At 45.3% G+C, this 21,692-nt stretch overlaps 1 protein-coding gene across 1 annotated transcript in view; it reads left to right on the plus strand.

Moving 5' to 3' along the window:
* CACNA2D3 (calcium voltage-gated channel auxiliary subunit alpha2delta 3) overlaps nt 1-21,692 on the plus strand; it is a 556,479-nt gene that overhangs the window by 276,555 nt on the left and 258,232 nt on the right. The window contains exon 11 of the mRNA XM_087825134.1: nt 10,127-10,260. Coding sequence (XP_087681260.1) covers nt 10,127-10,260 — 134 coding nt within the window. The remainder of the gene's footprint in view (nt 1-10,126; nt 10,261-21,692) is intronic.

Genomic DNA, 21,692 nt, shown 5'->3' on the forward strand with positions numbered 1-21,692 from the left:
TAGTATCTACACTCTCTTTGGCTCTTGTGAACTCTGAAGCTACATGATGGAATTGTCATGAAATGGAGCAACCTTCATCAGCCTGGGTCCCTGAGTGATCACATGGAGCAAAATGCCTTTCCACTCACCCTGTCCCCTGCCATATGCCAACCCACAATGCACATACAGTATGTGTGATAAACCTTTTTATTCAGCCATTGAGGTTTTCGGTGTGATATGTTCCCATAGCATGACTTAGCCTACACAACTAGTTAAGTCAGTTAACTCTAACCTGCTTTAATGTTCTAATTTTCAAAATGGAAATGGGGATAATAGTTCCTCCTTTGATTCTTATTAAATATAAGCATTAATGAAATGGGGTCTATCTCAGTAATGGAACATAGTGAGAGTGTAATGATTGTTGGCTTCTGTGCATTCACAGGTTAATTGATTAATGACCCCCCGTTGTATGTAAGAAAGAATGTTTTGGGACAGGTACAAGGAGGGAAATAACAGGCTCTCCAGTCTATGATGGGCTTCTTTTCATTCTACAACTAAGAAGGCAAAACATATGAGGCAAATGGATGGTAGAGTCCAGATTCCTTGAGTCTCAACCCAGACTCCTTGAGTTTAAATCCAACCTCCATCATCCACCAACCCATTAGCAAGTTACCAAACCTATCTGGGTCTGAGTCATGTCACCCACAGAACTGGGGAAGTGAACATACCTGTCCCATACAGATTGTGAGCATGAAATGAGGCTGTGCCAGTGAAGCTGGTAGCTCAGTGCCTGGCACAGAAGTACCCCATATCATTTCCCAGTGTCATGCTTATCTGTGCACGTGTCTTACCTCCCTCCTGAGGCTACACACTCCATGAGGGCAGCCTTTGACTCTGACTTCACCTTGAGCACCAACAGAGCCCGGCCTCCAGCCTTACTCAGAGTGGGTGATTATTTGATATTCCTAAAATGAGTAATTGACTATAAACACTAGTAAAGGAAGATCTGTTCTGTTGCTCATGGACTGGTATTGATGAATTTCACTGGTCTACTTTAATATTGTCTCCTAAGCCATCCTTTATAAAAGTTTGTGCCTCAATGGAGGAAAGAGGACCCAATGACAGCTTTGAAGGTCTCGGTCTAGTTTTAGTGACTTAAAACAAAGTTATTTTAGTTGCAAGCAACCAAAGTTGTTCCCTGAAATTAAAGAGAGGAGTGTTTTGGAGAGAGAGGGGAGTGACTCAGAATCTGGACTGGGAAGGGAAGCTTGTGTCCCTGGAGGTCCGGGGAGCAGTGATTTTGTTTTTCTTTCCCTGTTTGGTTCCTTTCTACAGTCCATGAACTCTTCTTCTCTGTAGGTCGACTTTCTCTGCCTTGGCATGTTCAGAAATGCTCACCCTATGCCACGCGCGCCCATCTATCCACACAACACACATTGTGGGCGGAGCATGATACTAGAAAGGAGTTTATATCTTTTCCATTTCAGACTGAGCCACGTCTCTAAGTTCTGATTTTATGTCCCTCACCCCCTTCCCAAAAAAGATTATGACCCCAGCTTGGGTCAGGTCTCCCCCTGCTGAATCGGGCATGGGCAGAGTTAAGCCCACAGAGCAAAATATATGCACTCTGAGGGGCTTGGCGTTGGGGGGGGGGGGGGGGCGTGGGAAGTTCTCAGAGCATAGATGCATAGCCAGGCAAATGAACCTCAGCCTATCTGCTTCTACTTGGAACAATATTTAAAGCCAGTCTCAATTTCCTCATTGAAAAACTGGAGACCTGCATGGCAGTTGCAACATTTCCTTGAAGCTCTAAAATAACACACCCTATGATTATTTTCGTGTATTGGCTGGCTCGCCTCACTATAGGTATCAGTAATCTGATTAGCTCAGAGCTAATGCACTTGGCTTCATTTCAGGGGGACACATGGGGGGACCGCAGGCACCAGGGATGGAAGCTGACGCATCCTATGCTTCCTCAGAGGAAAGAGGCCATTCTTGAAATAATCTTTGGAACTTTGTTGACATTTGAAAATGTTGATTGAGCCATACTTTTCCTGTTTTTCTGTTCCCCTTTATTCTGTGGTCTTAAAAAAAAAAAGTGCCTTTCCATTTTTTAAAAAGTTTGCAGTTACTCTTGCCATGTCGGATTGCAGTTCTTCCCGTCGGCTAGTATGCAGTTAGTCACGGGCTATTGTTTTTACCACTGTCTGTGTCCAGCTGATGAAAATTACTCAAATTGAAGTCTTGTCTTAATCAACTAATATTACACCATAATTTAGTTTTAGTCATTGTTTATAAGAATCTTTGAAGCATCCTTTTGAAGACAGTTTAGTCGACTCGGAGTATTTCAGGGCCTGGCTATAGAATATAGCCCTTTAGATGTAAAAGCTCTGAGTACAGCAACTTGGAAAATCCGAGGCGGTAATAGTAGCCGTGGGGCTGGCCGGGCCTTGGATTCCACAGTGATTCTCCTTCTCTTCCCGTCTAAATCCAAATCCAGTCATTTCCTTCCCTGCCAGAGCCAGTCCGTCTCCAAAGTCTCACCTTCCTTACTCTGCTTCTCTTCTAAAGGGCCTTGGGAATAAAATGTCATTGTTTACCACTCTTCAAAGTAGCAGTTGCCATCAAAACGTTAGGTTCCAGTCATCTGTGCCCATGTAAACACTGGCTTCGCGTTGCGTCAGTGATGGGGTTTTAGACCACGTAACATCAGTGAGCAAGTATTCTTCCATGGTCATTAATTAAATCATTGTTTATAGTCTCAGATTGTTATAGTATGGAGGCAGCATAGCATTTTTCATCTCAAGTGACATGAGGTCCAGAGGGGCCCCCCCTTACATATTTTTGTCCTGACTCAGACAAGTTCTTCAGTGAAATGAGTCATTAACATTCAGGGGCCAGAGCAGACTCGGGGAGAGCCCAGGGGAGCCCAAGGAGAAGCTTGTTGGCAGACCTGCTGGGCCTGGCCAGAGTGGCCCTGCGGAGGAGCAGGAGCTGCCAGGGCCCACACACCTTCCGCAGTAAGGGGGCCAGGATGCACTATCAGCACAGAACTTCTTGCTTGCAAGTCTGGTAGCCATGGAGACTGCTCTCAGCCACTGGACCTCAGACGTGTCTGCTGGAAATCGATGTCTGGGGACATTTATACCCCTTACAGGAGTTCTCTGCCTCCTCCAATCTACAAGCAAAATCCAGAGAGGCCTGGAGCTCATTGGTTTGTTTCATTTTGTGCATAACTAGGTCCCATCTTGAGGGAAACGGCCTTAATGAGGCAAAGCAGCAAACCATTTTAAACCCATTAAAACAATCATTGCCACTGTACAATGGCTTGTGGAATATACAGTTCCGAGTTCACACTATTGGATAAATAAGTGAGCTGGGAAAACTGAAAAGAGGGGCCGGCTCGCTCAGATATGCCATAAAGCCATGATGACCTTCTCTAATGTTCAGTGTGCCAAGATTTTAAATAAGCACGGCCTGAGTCTCCTGCAGAAATCACGGCGAGTGGAGTGTTTTCCAGCTGTGCAAATAAAGAAGGGCCTCCGTGTTTGGGTTCTCAACCAATCAGTCATCGTTAGGTCGAATGGAAACGCCACATGAGTCTCTCTTGGTTGTCTGCTCGGCTTGTCCCTTTTTGATAGGTTAATGGTCATTCTCTCTTTATTTGAAAGCGAACTAGTGGCCTGAGACCTCCTCAGAAGTTCAGACCCTCAGCCCTTTTCCAATAAAAATTTTTTACCCTCATTCTACGTTTGTTTCCAAACATCTTGGCTCCTAAAAGATAGCTTCAAATTTATGAGGCCAGAATGGTTGTAGGTGAGGGTAGGGGAAAAGTGGCAATTAAAACTTGCATTATTTTGGAACAGGTAGAAGAAGGCAAAATGGCAGTTATTCAGATATCTTTATACAGTATTTTTCTGTACTCTTTGACCAGTATTTCCCCAATTCCTAACCCTCAGCCCCTGGTAACCACCATTTCACTCTCTGTGTCTACAAGCTCAGCTTTTTTAGATTCCATATGGATTCCACATATAAGTGATATCAAACAGCATTTAATCTTTCTCCATCTGATTTACCTCACTTAGTAATATACTGTAGGTCCATGCATGCTGTTGCAAATAGCAGGCTTTCCTTCTTTCTCATAGCTGAATACTACTCCACTCTGTGTGTGTGTGTGTGTGATGGACACTTAAGTTGTGCACATTCTTTGTGTACATTCCATAGAACCTGAAGATGGTGCTGTTGTTGTTTATAGCAACTAAGGATGACAAACTACGTGTCAGGTAGAATGCAAAGTGCTTTTGTGAAATCTCTCTTTTGCCCCTCACTAAAGCTTTAGAAGAAAGCTGAAATTTAGTTTTCTTGTCCCAGGTTACCAGCTAGCAGGTGGCAGAGCCCGGATTCAGGGTCAGTGGATCCGAAGCCTGAGCCTAACCTCACCAGGATGTGAGAAAGTTGTGTTTCATGCAGAACTCTTGTATGTCTTCCATAACTTGAAAGACTCTAGGAAAGGGAATCTAGAGGTTGAGGAAAGGCTTTACCAGCTAATAAACACTGGGCTGGGATTTCGACCCAGCCTGTGCTCCAGAAATGCTCCTGCCCCAGTTGTGTGGGCATGTGGTTCAGCACCTGATGTTTTACAAATGGGGACACTAAGGCTCTGAGGGGAGATGAGGCAGCTTGGGGTGCGGTTCTGTGATAGAGCTACAGACAGGCCGGCATTCCTAGCAGCATCACGTGACCCTTTAAATTACCTTTTCTAACATGAAAGTTGAAATGTAAAAGGCAATGTTATTCACAAAGTAAAAGGCTTGTTTCTCAATGTGAGAGTCTGGCTGATTCTGATGGCTTCACACTCCAGAGCCCCATTCTCCAGGTGGGCACATGCCCACCGCGGCTGTGGGGTGGGCCCCTGCCCTCAGGTCATACTCTGCTGCTCAGTTCTTTCCAACTCCCTGAACATGTGCCCTTTGGCTCCAGGGCCCAACCTTTTGCTGGGTGTTCGTGAAGGCCCAAGGAGATGGGGACATAGGAAGTTGTTTATAAATTGTGTATCTTTTTACAGAAATGGGTGCTTTGTCAGTAGCATGTGATGGTGATGGGGAGGAGGAAGGTGAGGGAGAATTCTGCCCGTGTGTCAAGGACACTGTTGCCCAGAAGGGAGGCAAACCAGGTCACACCATCGACTTCACGGCCCACTTCACTGTCCGGAGGAGACTGAAATCTGGGCACTGGCGTTGTCCTCAGCTTGTCTTGCTCAGAGGGGAAAGAGTGTTTGGAAAGACTCACAGGGAGCAGTGCCCATCACACCAAAGGTGGAATGGGAACCTTGGCGGGGGAGGTAGACAGCCAGGGCCCCCCACTGAGGAGCAGGCTCTGACGTCATGGCAAGACGGAGTAATGAATGATGGAGCCGCTCACCCAAGGGCGCCTCTTAGACAAGGGACTCCTAAGAAAGTTCGAAGCGAGGGTGGTAGATCCTCAGAAATACAAAGCACCGGGCTGCGTGCGGGGTGTCGCATGGGGTAGCTGTAACCCCGAGGTCACAGGAGGCTCTGCAAGGGAATAAAGTACATAAATAGATGTTACTTAGAAAAATGAGAAGACCGTCTGTAATAGGTGGCTAATTACGGCATTAATTACTCCTTGGTAATTACCAAATGATTGCTGATTCTGTTTTCCTACATGATAGATGACGTCCAAAAAGGCTCATTAAAGAAGAGAATAAACATTCAAGAGCTAGAATTTAAAAGAAAAAAAGGGGGGGGTGTGGGGAGGAGGGCAAGGGGCCCGTTCGGAGAATGTGAAGGGAAGCGTCTATGGTTACAGCCAAAGCATCCAGCCCTCAGCCCTTCCTGTTATCCATCAAAAGCACATTTGTTAACCAAAACTTCGACGAAAACATTTGAAAACAAGAAAGAGTCTTTCAGAAAGGTTTGAGATTTTAATGGGTTGGGGTGAGATGATTAAGTTTGCATGAAGCTTTGCAGTAGACATCATTAATATTATTTTTATAATTTTGGCTCTTCTTACCTTTGCTGCATCTGCATCCCTGGTCTATATCTTGAAATATAACTTAGAGCTGTGGCCTGGGTTTTGAGTAGATCTTTGGTGCTAGTTATGGAGCATTTTCCAGGAACCTGAAGGAGAACCATGCACTTCCCCACCCCATCCTCAACATTCCCCAGCCACAGAGACGACAGCCCATTAGGGGCGACCTCTTGGGAGAGGACCTCTGGGCAGCCCTGTCTGCCCTGTTCTAATACAGGGAGAGGCAGTGTCTTCACTAGTTGAGAGCAAAGGTTTTGGAATCAGATAAACCCGGATTGGAACTGACCTGGGACGGATCCCTGGGTTCCCTGTGCTCTGTTTCCTCCCCACACAGTGAGCACAGGAGTTGGGCTGTTGCGCTGCCCAGGGGCCCAGGCACAAGGTGAGTCACAGGAGGACCTCAGTGGACGTCCCTGCTTTGCTAATGCTCCCGCTAACCCGTGTGCCTGCTCTGGGAATCCTGCTCCCTACACAACGGGCGCCAGTGTTTTGTAACATTTCATGGAGCTGATATTCCAGTGAAAGAGAACATAGTAAACAAGCAAGTCAGAATCCAGCACCAGATTAATCTTCCTAAGAAAGTGAAGGCAGGGTGAAGTGAGAGGAAGGAAGTTTAGACAGCTGAGCCCTGCCTGATAAACAAGACCCAGCCGTGGAGAAACTGGATAAAAGGTGTACCAGGCAGAGGGTACAGCAAGCGCCAAAGCCTGGGAAGGGAATGAACTTGGCCTGGGAGAGGAAGGGAAGGGCCAGGGAGCTGAAACAATGAGAACGACCATGAGGAACCAAAAGGGGATGCGGCCATCAGGTGGGCACGCAACTGAAGGAGAGCCTTGGCGGCCTGGGTAAGACACTTGGATTTTATTCTAACTCTAAGTAGAACGTGTTTTAGGCTCTTAGGCAGGGAGAGGATGATCTGGCTGCTGGGAGGGGCCTAGATAAGGAGAGGGGGTCCGTGGGGAGGCTGTTGCCGCATTCTGGAGGAGAGACTCTCGAGTCAGGAGTAGGCCGGGGCAGCGGAGAGGGCAAGTGGATTTCTGACATGTTATAGAGATGGGGCCAGGAGAACACGCTCGTGGATTCGCTATGGGCTGGGTGAGCAAAGGATGGCTGTCAAGGATAGTGCTTATGTTTTTGGCCTGAATTGGGGAGCGGCGCCATTTGCCCAGATGGGGAGGCGCACCGGGGGAGGAACGTGTCTGGTGAGGGAGATCAGGAGTTGGCTGCGGACGGGTTCAGTCTGAGAATCCTGTTAGTCATCCTGTGGAGGTGTCAGGTATACAGTTGGCCGTGGGTCTGGAGCTCTGGGGAGGAGCCAGCTTTTTGTAGCTTCTCAGAACCTTGACTGTGACAAGCAATGCCAAGTGAGGATGATCTCAGCCCCATTCCCATCCAAGTGTGCGGTGGTTTTTCCTTTCCACTCCCCTCTATGCTAATGACCTGTCTCTCCCATCCTCTTCGCGTTCATTCCCTGTTTTGGAAAACCCAAATCAAGGATTTTTACTGTTGGCTTTGAGGATTAAGAAAATGCAACCAAGAAGAACCCCTCCTAAGCGATGCTGTCTTTATGCACATTTGGCACAGGAACCCCAAATAGGAATCCTTCTACACTGAGAATCACTCACCCATGTACCCTAACAGTCCAGAACCATGGAGCTCTCCCCTCCTCTTATCAACATGGCAACACCTCTCTTAGCTGTCCTCTTTGTCTTGATTTTCTAAGACCTTTCCCTCAGAACCCAAGGCTTGCCCATTAGAGAAAAGATGAAATGTTTTCTTTCATATTCAAACATTGTTTGCAGTTGCTGTGCATGGAGAGGTAACTATGGATGACCCTTTCACCCAGCGACCCTCTTTAAAACTTGTCTTTCCCCCTATGCCTCCAAGAGGGGCCACTAGGGGTCTTGTGAGAGGTGTCCCAATGGATCTTCCTAACTTTGGTGCCTGAACTCTGAGGGAGGGCCAAGGTGCACATGGGCCCCACTCACGGGCTGCACGCTAACATGGGAGCTCAGAGCCTGCTCCTTTGGGGCCCTGTTTCCCCTGGGATGGGTGAGGTTCTGGCCCTGGCTGGGAGGGTGGGGGTGGACAGGAGTGACAATGCCTGTTAATTAGCACTGTGCAGAGCTGTCGTCAGGAAGCCAGAAGCCACATGGTTCCAACCTGGTTTGGGGTTGGCATACCAAATTCAAACCAGCTGGCCTTTGTTTGGAAATGCCCTGGGAGGGTCCCGGCCCTTTTTGGACAACAGAAGGGCTGGCATTTCCTTATGCTGAGCTTTGTTTTATACACTATGAGGTTCTGTAAACACTGTAGCCAGTGCTGTGACAAACCCGGCTCCAGAGGCACACATACCCTCTCTGATATGTGGGCAATAAGAGATGGCATGAACCTAGTTACAGGGTCTCATTCATGGGGAGGAAACATGACATGTCCATCCAGTGTCCCCTGCTTAAAATCCTCCCATGACTACCTGCCTATAAGATGAAGCCCAAACTCCTTCGCAAGGTCCTGTGTGACTCACAGTCCCCTGCTCATTCCTCTGATCTTACACCACCATGCCCTCCTCACCCAGCTCCTTATCCCTGCAACCCCAAGCTATTTTCAGTTCCTAGAAGGGTCCTGAGTCCAACCTTTGGCCTTTTATACACTCCTTGCTTTACTGGACACACTCTTTAACCCCTCTTTCTTGAGCTAACTGGTCCACATCCTTCAGGGTTCAAGGGTGCTGACCCTTCCTTGGGGTTCCAAGTGAATGGCTGTCGCTGCTGTGTGCTTTTAGGTAATGTTGATTGTGCTATTCTGTGGTTGCTTTACTCAGACTTTTCAGGCCCAGGAGGCAGGGGTCCTGCTCATTTTGTTAATCCCTGCTTTTCCAGTGCTGGGTACCAAGAAAGCCTTCCATAAAGGGCCCCCTGCTAGGGATGCAGACCGGTGCTCAGTGTATCCCTTCTCTCTAACATCTCCTAACCCACACACAGCCAACAGGACCCCACACTGGAGGGCACAAAGCAATGCCCTGAACTCGAGAGAGACGGCATACTCATCCCCAAGACAGCAGCAAGCTTAGAACTTTTTCTGTTGCTTAGAAACCATGTCTATCCAGCGTATTCAAAAAGCAGGTCTGGAAACCACACAGGGGTGTGAGCTGGCATGTCAGCCTCAAACGCCTAAAGGGCAAAATTGGCTAAAAGCGAAAGGCACAGATTAAGAGACTCCTAATCCTGGGTTCACCTTCTGTGTTTGCTGCTGGTTACCTGTGGGACTGCTGGTGAGACACACATCCCCAGTCGGCCTCGGTCGTCTCATCTTTAAAGTGAGCACAGTTACCCCCGCTCTGTCATGTTGTCAAGAATAAGTGAGACAGAGCTTCTCAAGTGTTCAGCAAATTTTGTGTCCCTTAGTAAGCACTCATGAATTAATTATAACTAGCCCTGGCAGGCGTGGCTCAGTTGGTCGGGCATTGCCCCATGCACCAGGAGGTTGCAGGTTCAATTCCCAGTCAGAGCACATGCCTGGGTTTTGGGCTTGATCCCCAGTGGGGGGCGTGCAGGAGGCAGCCAACTGAGTGATGACTCTTCTCTCATCATTGATGCTTCTCTCTCCCTCTCCCTTCCTTTCTCTCTAGAAATCAATCAACTATTCTTAAAAATAATAATTAACAACTATTGTTGTGATAGTGGTAAAATGGATAGCTATTCAATTTTGAGGTTTATAGTTTTCCCATTGGAAATAAACTGACTAAAGTGAAAAAGAAAAGAAAGGTTACAAAATGGCATGTAAGGGGACTCCCCTTTCCCCCAGGGAAGGCCTCTGTGTGTATATCTAGAAGAAAGTCTGGGAAGACATTCTCTAAAGGGTTAACAGGGCCTTCCCCTGGGCGGCGGGTTTATGGTTGACCCTAACTGTATTGCTTTCTTGCTGATATTCTCCAGCATGACCACATTACTCATGAGGTGGGCGATGGCAGAGGGTGGATAGAAGGTTTAAAACGGAAAAAAGAGGAAGGGATTAGCTAAAGGCCGAGAGGGCGTGCGGGTGCGGGCTCCCCGTTGCAGGTCTTCCTGTCCTTACTGAACGGGCTCTCCTTTGGCAGGATTTTTCACCCAGATCTCCACGTTGGCGGACGTGCAGGAAAATGTCATGGAGTACCTCCACGTGCTGAGCCGGCCCAAGGTGATCGACCAGGAGCACGACGTGGTGTGGACCGAAGCTTACATCGACAGCACCGTGAGTCCACGGCCCTGCCTCGGGTGGGGAGAGGGGACTTTCCTTGTTAATTCCAGAAGACAGCAAACGTATCCTCAAATGGGGGTCCATGACATTTTCTTTAGTTGTACGGTTTGTGTTGGTCCCCTGGGCAAACAAGGTTGGTGAAAACGTAACCAGCATTCTGGAAGGTGTCTGCTCAGCACGGAAAACTCACTTTTTGATTGCGTCTTCTCTGGCTACTTTTTCTCCTTCCCACGTGTGTACAAATCCTGTCATTGTAGCAGTGACTATGGGCATGTTAGGTTCCGTCCTCGCTGTTAGAGAGGCCCAGGCTTGGTGATGAATCTTTGGGCTCATCTCAGCTCTCACAGTGAGTCGGAGCCACCGGAGAGGCCACAGCTGCGTTTTCTTCCCGCAGACAAGTGAGAATGTGCTTCAGTGGAGGTTATATAGGCCCTGGGTTGTTTGTGGAACTCGGGCCAAGGCTCATTCTAAAGCTGAATTCCAAGCAAAAGATTCTGATGCTGAATTAGTTTAAAAGGAGGAGCTTTGCCAATCACCAAACAATGGCTCCCCGGCCTGGTTTCTTGTGTATTTTCAGGGTGATTTTTCATAGTGATAATGACTCTGATGGGAGTGGCTTTTTTCATTAATTGATTGTAAATGTTCCCACAGGGCCTCTCTCCCATCGTTTTTGTTGGGATTAACATCACATTAATCACTGTAACCCAGACATAGCTGTTCTCCCGAGTGGTCTCAATGGCTGTTGTGGGCCGGCTTTTCTCTCCATGAGCTCTCATTCCTGCTGCATGTCTGGCAGCCACAGGCAGATGCAGGGCAGGGACAGCGTGTGGGAACCCATCTTGGGGGTCACTGCAGTGCCTGCCCCACTTTGATCCTAAAGTCACTGTGGGGCCGTGGAAATGTGAATTGTGCCCGACTGGTGTGGCTCAGCTGTTGAGCATCAACCTATGACCCAAGAGATGTCGGTTCGATTCCCGGTCAGGGCACATGCCTGGGTTATGGGCTCGATCCCCAGTATGGGATGTGCAGGAGGCAGCCGATCAATGACTCTCTCATCATTGATGTTTCTATCTCTCTCTCTCCCTGCCCTTCCTTTCTCTGAAATCAATAAAGACATATTAAAAATAAAATAAAATAAAAAATAAAATAAAATAAAATAAATGTGAATTGGTCAAGAAGGGGTGTCCCTTCCCCAGGAGAATCACCCTGAATAGAGAAGGTGCTAGGCTGAAAGCCCTCTCTGGTTGACCTTAGGCTTGTATCACTTTCAGAGTCTGACACCAGTTTGACTTAGAATCGTGGAAATGAAATAATTAAGCTGCCTCACTTATGTTGGCCCTGTAGTAACAATAAGAACAGCAACAACAGCGATGGCTTCATCCCTCTTCTGTGCGGTTGAGGAAGGCAGGAGAGCGTGCTGAAGAGGAGGAGCGTGGGAGCCAGGATGGAAGCAACCAAGTCACCCAGTGGTTTTGTGATTAAACAGCCAGTTTCATCAGTCACTTTGTTTCATCAATTTAAAAAATATAAAACAAAGCCTCTATAATTAAAACATAATAGTACCAGCACCTGGATAGACAGATCAGTAGAATAGAAGGTCCAAAAATAAGACCCACCTACATGTAGAAAGTTAGTATGTGATAAACGTGGCATCTCAGGTCAGTGGGGCTAGGAGGGGCTTTGCACTAATGCTTTTGAGAAAACTAGATAGCCATTTAGGAAAAAATAGTTCTGATCTTAACATCATACCCAGGAAAGAATTTGAAGTAGATCAGAGATCTAAACTGTGAAAAAGTGAAACCATACAAGCAGTAAAACAAAACGTGAGTCAGTTCCTCCGTGACCTGAATTTGGAGGAAGGCTTTCTAATAGTGACCCCCAAATCCAGATGCAGTAAAAAGGAAGATAAGTTTGACCACTTAAAATAAAAACAAAGCAAAAACCAACTTGTGGAAGTCAAAAACTATTATAAACAAAGACAAAACGTAAATTGTAAAAATAGGAGAAAATATTTACAGCACGTGGGACACATAAAGAACTAATATCCCTAATATATAAAGAACTTTTAAAAATGGAAGGGAAGACCCCAAAATTCCTATAGAAAAAAAAAAGAGCAAAAAACACGAGCATAATAAAATTTACAGAAATAATGGCTTTTAAACATATGCGAGATATACAGCTTTACTCATAATAAGAAAAATGCAAATGAAAATATAGTGAGATACCATTTCTCACCTATCAAACAGGCGAACACTAAAAGCTTAGCTGTGTGCTGTGTTGGCGGGGCTGTGGAAAGGGGACCCTCAGGCTCTCCTATGGGAAGACGGAATGGGCAATTCCCCTTTGACCCAGCAATCCCAATTCTAGAAATTAACCCTGATGATGAACCTCAACAATATAAAAATAACGTGCTTTCTGTTCATTGCAGAATTGCTTGTAATTGCAAAATACTGAGTTACCTAAATGCCGAAACGTAAGAGAGAGATGGATAAATTATGGTACATCCACAGAATGGAGCCTTAATGCTAAAAACAGGAATGAGGGTGGTTTCCGTTGGTTGATATGGAATGATTTCTAAGCAAAATGCAAGAGTATAAATAAGGCGCTACCTTTTGTGTAAGAAAGAAGAGGGAATAGGAAGACATGTGTATCTGCTCATTTTTACAAAAAGAAGCACAGAAAGATAAATCAGAAACCAATAGAATTGGTTCCCTACGAGCAGCAGGAGAGATTGTAGAGTAGAAGGAACAGTGGAGGGAGAGAGAAACCTGAGTCATTTTCTTGCATAGTTTTGACTTTTGAAAGCATGTTAATGCTCTGTTTTTAAAACTTGAAATAAAATTAAAAATGGGGCAAGACTAATAGTGAATGCGAACAGAAGCAAATGAATTTAACTGCATTTCAAATGAGAAAAAAAAAAAAAAAAATTAACCAGAAAGGGAGGTAAAAGAAATAACCTCTTGAATACAGTAATTGCACATAGTATCACATCCTGAACAGTATTTGACTACCCTCAGGCTCAAGGGGGAAAAAAGACTGCAAATACATTTTAAAATTTTGGTGTCGTTTGTAGAAATGTGTGTGTAGCAATTTTGAATTTATTTCTTGAGTGTGGTAGGAGTGAGCCAATGGAGAAAGATTGAAGGTGTCAGAGCGGAGGCCCCGAGTTGGCTGCTGAAAGGGCCTAGAAGCAGCGGCCCCTGAGCAGCAGTGAGCACATCCAGAAGCCAGATCCTAGCTTCTAAAAATCACGCCCCCTAAAAAGAATCAGGGTTTCTTAGAGACATTGTTAATTCCAGCGGTTGGGTAGGGAAGGTTCTCCCCACCCCACTCCCCAAAAGCCTGGAGTATTTTGTTCCAGTAAGTGCGCAAAACAATGACATCAGGCCACAGGACACCGGAGGCAGCTCTCGCTGGTCAACTCTGGGACAATTTGAGCTTTTAAATAAAAAAAGGACAGTAATAGATTATATCCTGTTGAATAAAACAAATTCTCGTGCCCTCACAGATTATAAATAGATAAACAAATCTCAAAGAGATGAGCTGAACAGATAATAAAGTGGGTGGGAAGGAGTGCAGTGTCCAGTGCAGTGCTGACTGGTAAATGAGGGGGTCCCGGGGTTGGAAAATCACCACTTTTTGACCATTTTATAAAGTAAAGACTGGTTAGGGCAAAGGTCATTAATGGTTGCTAAATCTAGGGGGAAGTTTTGAGCAGAATATTTTCATTGTATTATAGAGCTTTCCCAGTGATTTTTGACAAGTTGTGAGGGTGTAAAATAGTATCTATACAGTGAGCAAATCCAGACAAAATCTTGAGTGGGCCATCAAAATTAGTGTCCCCCATGAGGAGCAAATGGGCATAGTGTGCTTTCGGAAAGGATGTATCACTCTTACAGAGTATCCTGGCTGGGGATGTGTCACCTGGGGCTCCTGGTGAGGAAGCAGATAAAGCTTTGTGTTACTATGATGTCTTGCTTTAGATAATGTTAATCTCTTACATCAGTTGTTTTAGATTGACTGATTACACCCATACATACACATACATGTTCATGTGTGGAGAGCAGGGAAGAGAGAGGGAGAACCCACAGCTACCCTAGCTCATCCGCTAATGAACTCTTGGCGGCAGAGGCAAAGCAAGTGGTCTGGGAGCAGCTTTAGAGGAGCAGTTGCAACGGCAAAGTCTTTGAATTGAATTCCTGTGCTTATCTTAAAAGATTTACTTGAAATTTGCATTCTGTGCCATAATCACCTTTATGTACTTTAAAATATACTGATGGCTTAAGTGGCTCATTATTGAGTAAAATGGAATGCCAAGATAACAGACCTCTTTATCCCACCTCTTCCAGAAGCCTTTGATGTACATACAACTAACCCCCAGAATATGCCTGTCCCTGAAATGATAGCTCAGTGTCGCCGCTGTGCTTCCCCAGATTCTGCTGTATCTTTGCAAATAGCTCTGAGAAATCCATTTCCTAGTAGGATGCTTTTAGGCCTCCTTCTCATGGTGGGGGTCTTGAGAAACCAGCTGGGTCAGTGAGGACGTGGGGGAGCCGGTCTGCCTCTTTCAGAAACCTGTTCAGTGAGCCGAAGGCAGCTGCTGCTCCAACAGGTGCTTCTTGGGTCGGGAAACAACAATCTCTTTAAACTCATCTGGGCCTGGATTCTGCCAGGACAGGGTCATTTATGTGGGGTCAACATAGAATTTGTATGCTGAACTCATCTGCAGAGTCTAAATTGTAAGAGGAACCCACCAGCTTTGGAACCACTCAGGAAATGATGGGAGCGGGAGTTTAGCGATTGCAAGGTCATGACCAGACACATCCAGAGCAACTGGCACTGGCGACTCCATTTTAATACCTGATGTCCTGACGGGATTGGCAGCTATGGAATTTTTTTATATTTCAACATTCTTAAAATCTACCTTAGCATAATAGCTAAAGGCATTGAATTTAGAGTAAGAATGGCCTCAGTTTGAATTCTGCACTTATGCCCTTGCAGCTATGTTGCTGCAAGTGGGTCGCTTAGCTTTTCTGAGTATTGGTTTCCCCACTCACAAATGGGGATAAAACCTGCTGTCCAGGGTTGACTCTAAGGATTAAATGTCTGTGCATGGTGAAAATGCAATAAATACCACCAATCATCACCCCCAACCTCAGGCAATCCAGTGGGAATATCTCTCCTTGGTTGTGGGAAGTTTTAAAAAATACTCTTCTTTCTTTGAGCTGGGTCTCACAGAAACTTCATGGTAACAACCACAGGGCTTCTACCATTCTGATAATAGCAGTTGGGACTTAAGTATAATGAGAACCTGAAAGGATGGTTCCTCTAGAGATACACTTTAATCCTCTGGAATTCACTTTGCTGTCATTACGTGCTGTAGGTCAGGCACTAATGTGTGCCCAAGATCAGCGTCCCTAAGGAAGACTGCTGTTGTGCTGCACCAGCCAAGGACAGTCCATTATAGCCTTACAGAGGTGAAACCTGGTTGCCCTGTCCAAGGAATGGGAAATATAGTAGGAGCCCTCTTAACTGGCTATCCCTTAACTGGCTCAGTGCCCTCTCTTTGCTCCGGAGCAGTTTGTGTCATGGCCCACAGCACACTGGGCATTTGGTCTGGATGCCACGCTGGCACAAGACACATACACACAACTCTCCCCCTAGCCAAACTGCAAGCTCACGAGAAGCCAGTCTTCTTCATCCCAAACCCATTGATGCCAGTTGTCATTTTGTCATAGCTGTATAAATTAGTAAAATATCATTTACACCAATGAATTCTGAGTGTAAAAAGAAAGTTGTTACTTCTGTGACTGTGTAAATGAATGCCTTGGAAAGACTGTAAAGAAAAAATTATCAGTGTGTTCCGTTTGGGCAAAGCAATCAGCAAAGACGGGAGAAAGTCTTCCCTGCATCCAAGGATACTGACACAATCTTTCTTCCTTTCCCCTCCCTCCCTCCCTCCCTCCTTCCCTTCGTCCTCCCTCCCTCCCTTCCCCCCTCCTCTCCCTCCCTCCCTTCCCCCCTCCTCTCCCTCCCTCCCTTCCTTCCCCCTCCCTCCCTCCCTCCCTTTCCTTTTTGCCTTTCCTTCCTCCCTATAGGGCAGTCTACCTTGATTTGTTTGTTCCATGCTAGGGTGGTGCAGTAGATCTGGTAGCAAGGTTAGTGTCTGCTTATTGTCTTACTGCCTCTGGGTAGCCTGCAGAAGCTGTGTGCTCCATGGAGGAGAATGACCTTCCCAGACACAGAGAGGAGGGCCACCACCCGGTGTGAGAGCAGCTGCGATTCCCAGCTGGAGCTGCCAACATACTGCGATGTGGGTCAGCATCGCCGGGGCAGCTGTGTTAGTTTTCTATTGCAAAACGGATTACCACAAACTTATCTGCTTAAAACAACACAAGTGCATTATCTCATGGTTCCCATGGGGCAGGAATCTGGGCACAAGATAGCAGGACCCTCAGCTCAGGGTCTCACAAGGCTGCAATTAAGTGTTGGCTGCACTGCAATTCTCATCTGCAGCCCAGGGGCCTCTTCCAGGCTCATTCTGATCCCTGGCAGGATGCAGTCGCTTGCAATCCTAGGACTGAGGTTCCTGCTTTCTTGCTTACTCTCCACTGGGGCCTGTTCTCAGCTCCTATAAACCACAATTCCTTGCCACATGGCCACCATACAGTTCACACAATGCCATTTCCTTTCTTCCAGGCTACCAAGAATGTACCTCTCTGGACCTTCACCTCCCTTTAAAGGCATCTTGGATTAGGTCAGGCCAACCCGAGATCATCTCTCTTTTCATTAACTCAGAGGCCAATGACAGCAACCTACTCAAGGGAGTGATATCCCATCATACATTCCAGGGGAGGGGATTTTAAGAGACTTGTACTTATGGAGGCAGAAATCTAGGGAGCATTTAGAATCCTGCCTGATGCAATAGGCTCTGTCCATGTGCTGTGGTCTGAAAGGGAAAGAAAATCCAGAAGGAAATGCCACCCCACCTCCTCCTCCTCCGTATTGAGCAAACTCAAGGCGGCTGTGGCTGCTTTCCATCAGGACATCCCTGCTCACCACTGGGGTTCTGAGAGGCCTGGTTCTCTTTGTGGCAGTGTAGTCTGAAATTGGCTTTGATTCCTCTAGGAATCAGAAGGCCTGCTGATGTATGTAATTTCTACCAAATTCTAAGAAAATAGTATTCATTGACTATCTAGTACATTTGGACACTTGGTCCCAAGTTTGCTCAATATGGTCTTAAAAGTCTTCTTTCTCCTTAATTATCTGGTGGTTAAAGCAAAAGGAATTCTGGTTGCTTGACTCATCAGTGATTATGGCTTAAAACCCAGCAGCAACAAATATAATTATGTAAGTGATTTAATGCTTAAATGAATAGCTTAAGACGACCTACAAGTACATTGCTTTCCCTTTTTATTAATTATGTATTGATTCATACAGTTCTGCGTCTGAACAAGCTCAGAATAGAAGTGTGTGAACAGAAGCTGAGTTTGGTCTCTCACACGAGAGTGGAGGACCGCTGTTAACCAAGACTGGCCGAGAATGGAGACAGACAAAGCTGTCCTTTCAGGGCTCCTCCTCCCTGCCTGTTACCACCAGTCTGATTAAACATTCTGTTTCCTGCCTGGCTGTTCTATTTCATTTGCTTTCCTGGTGAAGCCCAAATAAATGAATTAATGTTAACATTAATTATGTTTCATCTCGTAAAGCTCATGTATTAATTGACAGAGCCGCAAACACCAGAATGCTGAAATTCATGAGCTTCTCGTCTGAATACAAGTTGTGCACAGTCATTATCTCTTAGGTGCAGAGCACAAAAAAATCACTAACAGTGGAATTTGTTCCATTTTGCAAGCATATGGCTTGTGCTTTCCAGTTGGGCCTCCCAACTTGCTGTGCAGGGCAGAACCCACGTTAAACTGAGGAAGCGTTGTTTCCCCACCAACCCCTCCAGGGGAGTTTGCATAGACCACTGTGATACCCAGAAGGGAAGCAAAGAAATCTTTCAGAAACAGTGGGAATGTGACCATTTTAAAATAATGCGAATTCATTACCGAGCCCTCCTGCCCCTCCCCTTTGCTGGTAATGCAATTCAGCCTGCAATTCGTAGGAATTTTCAAACCAATTTAGTTGCATTTGCAAATTGGACCCGTGTCCCTCCTCCTCACCCCCCACTAAGTCCAAGTTGGAGAAAATGCTTCGCATTTTATAAATTGCACATTTGTTTCGGTTTCCCATCTAGGAATAGCAGCACCTAGGCCATTTAGGAGTCATTTGGGTGATTGCTTTAAGCTACATCTTACTGCCTAGAATCAATTACTCAGGGGGTCGAAGGCATCATAAGGAAGTTGTTGGGGCTTGGAAACTGAATTTACAGTATTTTCCCAAGACACCGTTGCATATCAAAGAGTTCAAATCGTCAAAACAAAAAGACACACGTAAAGAGAAACATAAACCATCCTGCTGGGCTGTGGCACAGAGAATGCCATCTGTATTACATGGCATGGAGGAAACTGATTATGCTGGGACCTCTATTTCATAGCAGATGGGTTCATTAAATTTAATAGCCTCCAGAGCCTTTAGAAACCGTGTTAAAAACATGTGGAGCATGCTGTGACACTTCACTTCTGGCCCTGCAGTCATTATAACTCTGGCACAGACTATAAATATTACAGTACTTTATTTCCATTGAAACAGATTACTATTATAATTATGTTTTTGCCAGGAGATGGTGATGTTAAAAATGAGTGCATCCCTGATTCCTGGGACCGTTTATATTCATTTAACTATTTTCCTCTTTCATTTGCTTCTATATTTCTCTATTGTTGTTTTCTCTAACCTTATCTTTTTTTTCTTTGAGTTAGTGTTATAAAACTATGCATCAAAAGTATAAAATCATTATCTTCAGGGAAGATGTCCTAATACCCTGTATGGATGGCTATCAACTAGTCCAAAAACTTAGGGCTGAAAATGAAAAAAAAAATAGATTTCAAGTGGGGATCCCCCCCCCGATTTTTAGATTTATTGTTGCTTCTGCTATTATGGTTATAATAATTTGCAATTGTCTATAATGAAAGGACAACTTCTGAGAATAGATTTAAAACCTTATAGGAATGGATAAGACCATTCAATCTAAATAATTGTTGAGCATGATAGATTAGTTAGCATTCTTTGTTTACAAGTGACAGTACCCAAGTCAAAGTAGCCAAGGTCAAAAATGAAATTTGTTGACTCTTGGAAACAAGACATCTTTGTTGTCTTGAGACATGACTAGATTCAAGGTTTAATTCCATGTTATTTAGACTTATCCCTTGACTCTTACTGGCTTAATTCCCGGACATGTTTTCTCTAAAGGGTGGCTGTGATGGCTTCTACCATCCACTAACTTTTGTTATCTTTATAGGCCTTGATTTTCCTTTTATTTTCATAGCGTCTATATCAAGCATATGATAGGCCTGTTGAGGTCAAAGCCCCATACTGAGAAGTTAGATGGAGCTACTCATTGATGGCCTGAATCTCATGAGGTGGGGAAGAAACCAGTCCCAAAGAAACTTGATCCTGGGAGAACTGAGAAGTAACAGACTCCTGCATAGAACTTGTAGAACTCAAAACTAATCCAGGCCAAAATCATGTATCCCATTGGTATGGTTCTCATTATGGTACCATGTTTTTAACCAATGGGGCCCTTTAGTCAGACGTTTTCATGGACCCTTCACATGTGAAACATACAGAGGCGGCTGCTCTGATAGATAGTGGGGAGGGAATATGGAGCACCGAGGGAGGCTCTGAATCACCTTTTTTGGCTCCTTCTTGACACTGCAGAGCCTAGGTAGTATTCTGAGTAATAGTTGAATCCGAAGTGGGATTCTCCATTGTAGATTATCTGCTGTCCATAAGTTTACAACAAGGTACTGGTCTGGGTTCAGTTAGGAGGAAAGATGGTTGTGGGGGTTGGGAGGTTGTGTATGTGGTTGTATTAGAAAACCAAACTGGAAAAGTTGTTGTAATAATAATATTCTATAATATTTCTGCCTTATTTCTCTTCATTACTGCAGATAATCAAAAGTTGACTCACCATACTTATACTGCTTCTTAGAAAACATTGGATGTAGGCAGAGAACACTGTCATGCTAGGAGAAACTTATTAGATGGATACAGGAGTAGCCTCGGCAGGGACAGGAATCATCTAGAGAGTAGGAAACCATCATGAGCAAGCAAGCGCTCTCTATTCTTTCTTTCTGGAGCCACACAGCCTCCTGCCTGTGCTTTTCCCTTACATGCCAGCTGTATTTTTTATATTCTCTGTAGACCAGTTCTCTTGCCTCTCCTCACTCATGGGTGACACATGGTCTCCTCCAAGTCTACTTTACATGATGTCCCAATTCAAACCCAGTAGAGATTAACTAGGTGTTTGTGTATCTGAGTTCATTTACCATCAAATTACATAACCTACTCTAGCCTATGGTTCCATTAAGGTCAGATGTCTGCCACTTAACCAATCAACTATGGCTGGGGAAAGGTCATGTGGCACAGGTCATATGATAGAAGCAGCTAGGCCAGGGCTATGGATAGATTTTGTAAGAAAAAGGTATGGGTAGGAGGTAATAACTGGAATCTCTAGGAGTTGGCATTTCTACACCTTTGTCTCTCTATCTAAGGCCTCTGTAAGTTGTATCCCCAGCTGGCTTCTAATACTAACTCTCAAGAGCATGCCTTCTTTTGCTCTTCCAGGTTAATGGCTTCCTTTTAGCCCCAGTTGCCCCAACAGAGTCTCCATCTTCTTCCTGCCTCCCACATCTTTGACCTCCATCCACTGTCCTGCTACGTGGGTGGTAGGAACCCCTCACTCTTGTGCCTTCTGAACACTGAAGGAGGTATGTTGGCCATCACAACCAAATCTGTACTACCTTCCCCCTTCACAGCCCAGGTATTTGGGCAACTTAGATTCTTTGAGCTGATTCTCATGCTTTGACATGGTTTAAACTAAAATGAACACATTCCTCTTATTACCAGCATGAAGAATAATTAAAATCATCCCAGAGAATCAAGCTGTGGTTTGATATGAGCTGCCAGTTTTTCTTCTCTTGCTGTGGAAAGAATTTCTTCCATGTGGAAGAGTTAATTCTTCTAGTCTTATTCCATAAGGATTACTGTACCAATTATAAATGTATTGTCCATAAGGCCATGGTTCAAAGATATCATAGATAAGAACATTTTACCTGACCTGAGCTCTTAAACTGCTTCTAGTCAAAAATAGCAAGGGCCCACTCTTTGCCTCTTACACTGACAGATTTTTCCTTCAAGGCCATTCACACCTGGCTGTGAGAAATATGCAGTCAGAATCTCCTTCAGCCTCATTCTCCTGAGATGCCCAGCCCCAGTTCCTTAGGGGAAACTCTCTTGTTTGAACAGTGAAAGGAAAAGCA

The sequence above is a fragment of the Miniopterus natalensis genome, chromosome 15 (assembly GCF_054644295.1).
Source record: "Miniopterus natalensis isolate mMinNat1 chromosome 15, mMinNat1.hap1, whole genome shotgun sequence".
Lineage (NCBI taxonomy): Eukaryota > Metazoa > Chordata > Mammalia > Chiroptera > Miniopteridae > Miniopterus > Miniopterus natalensis.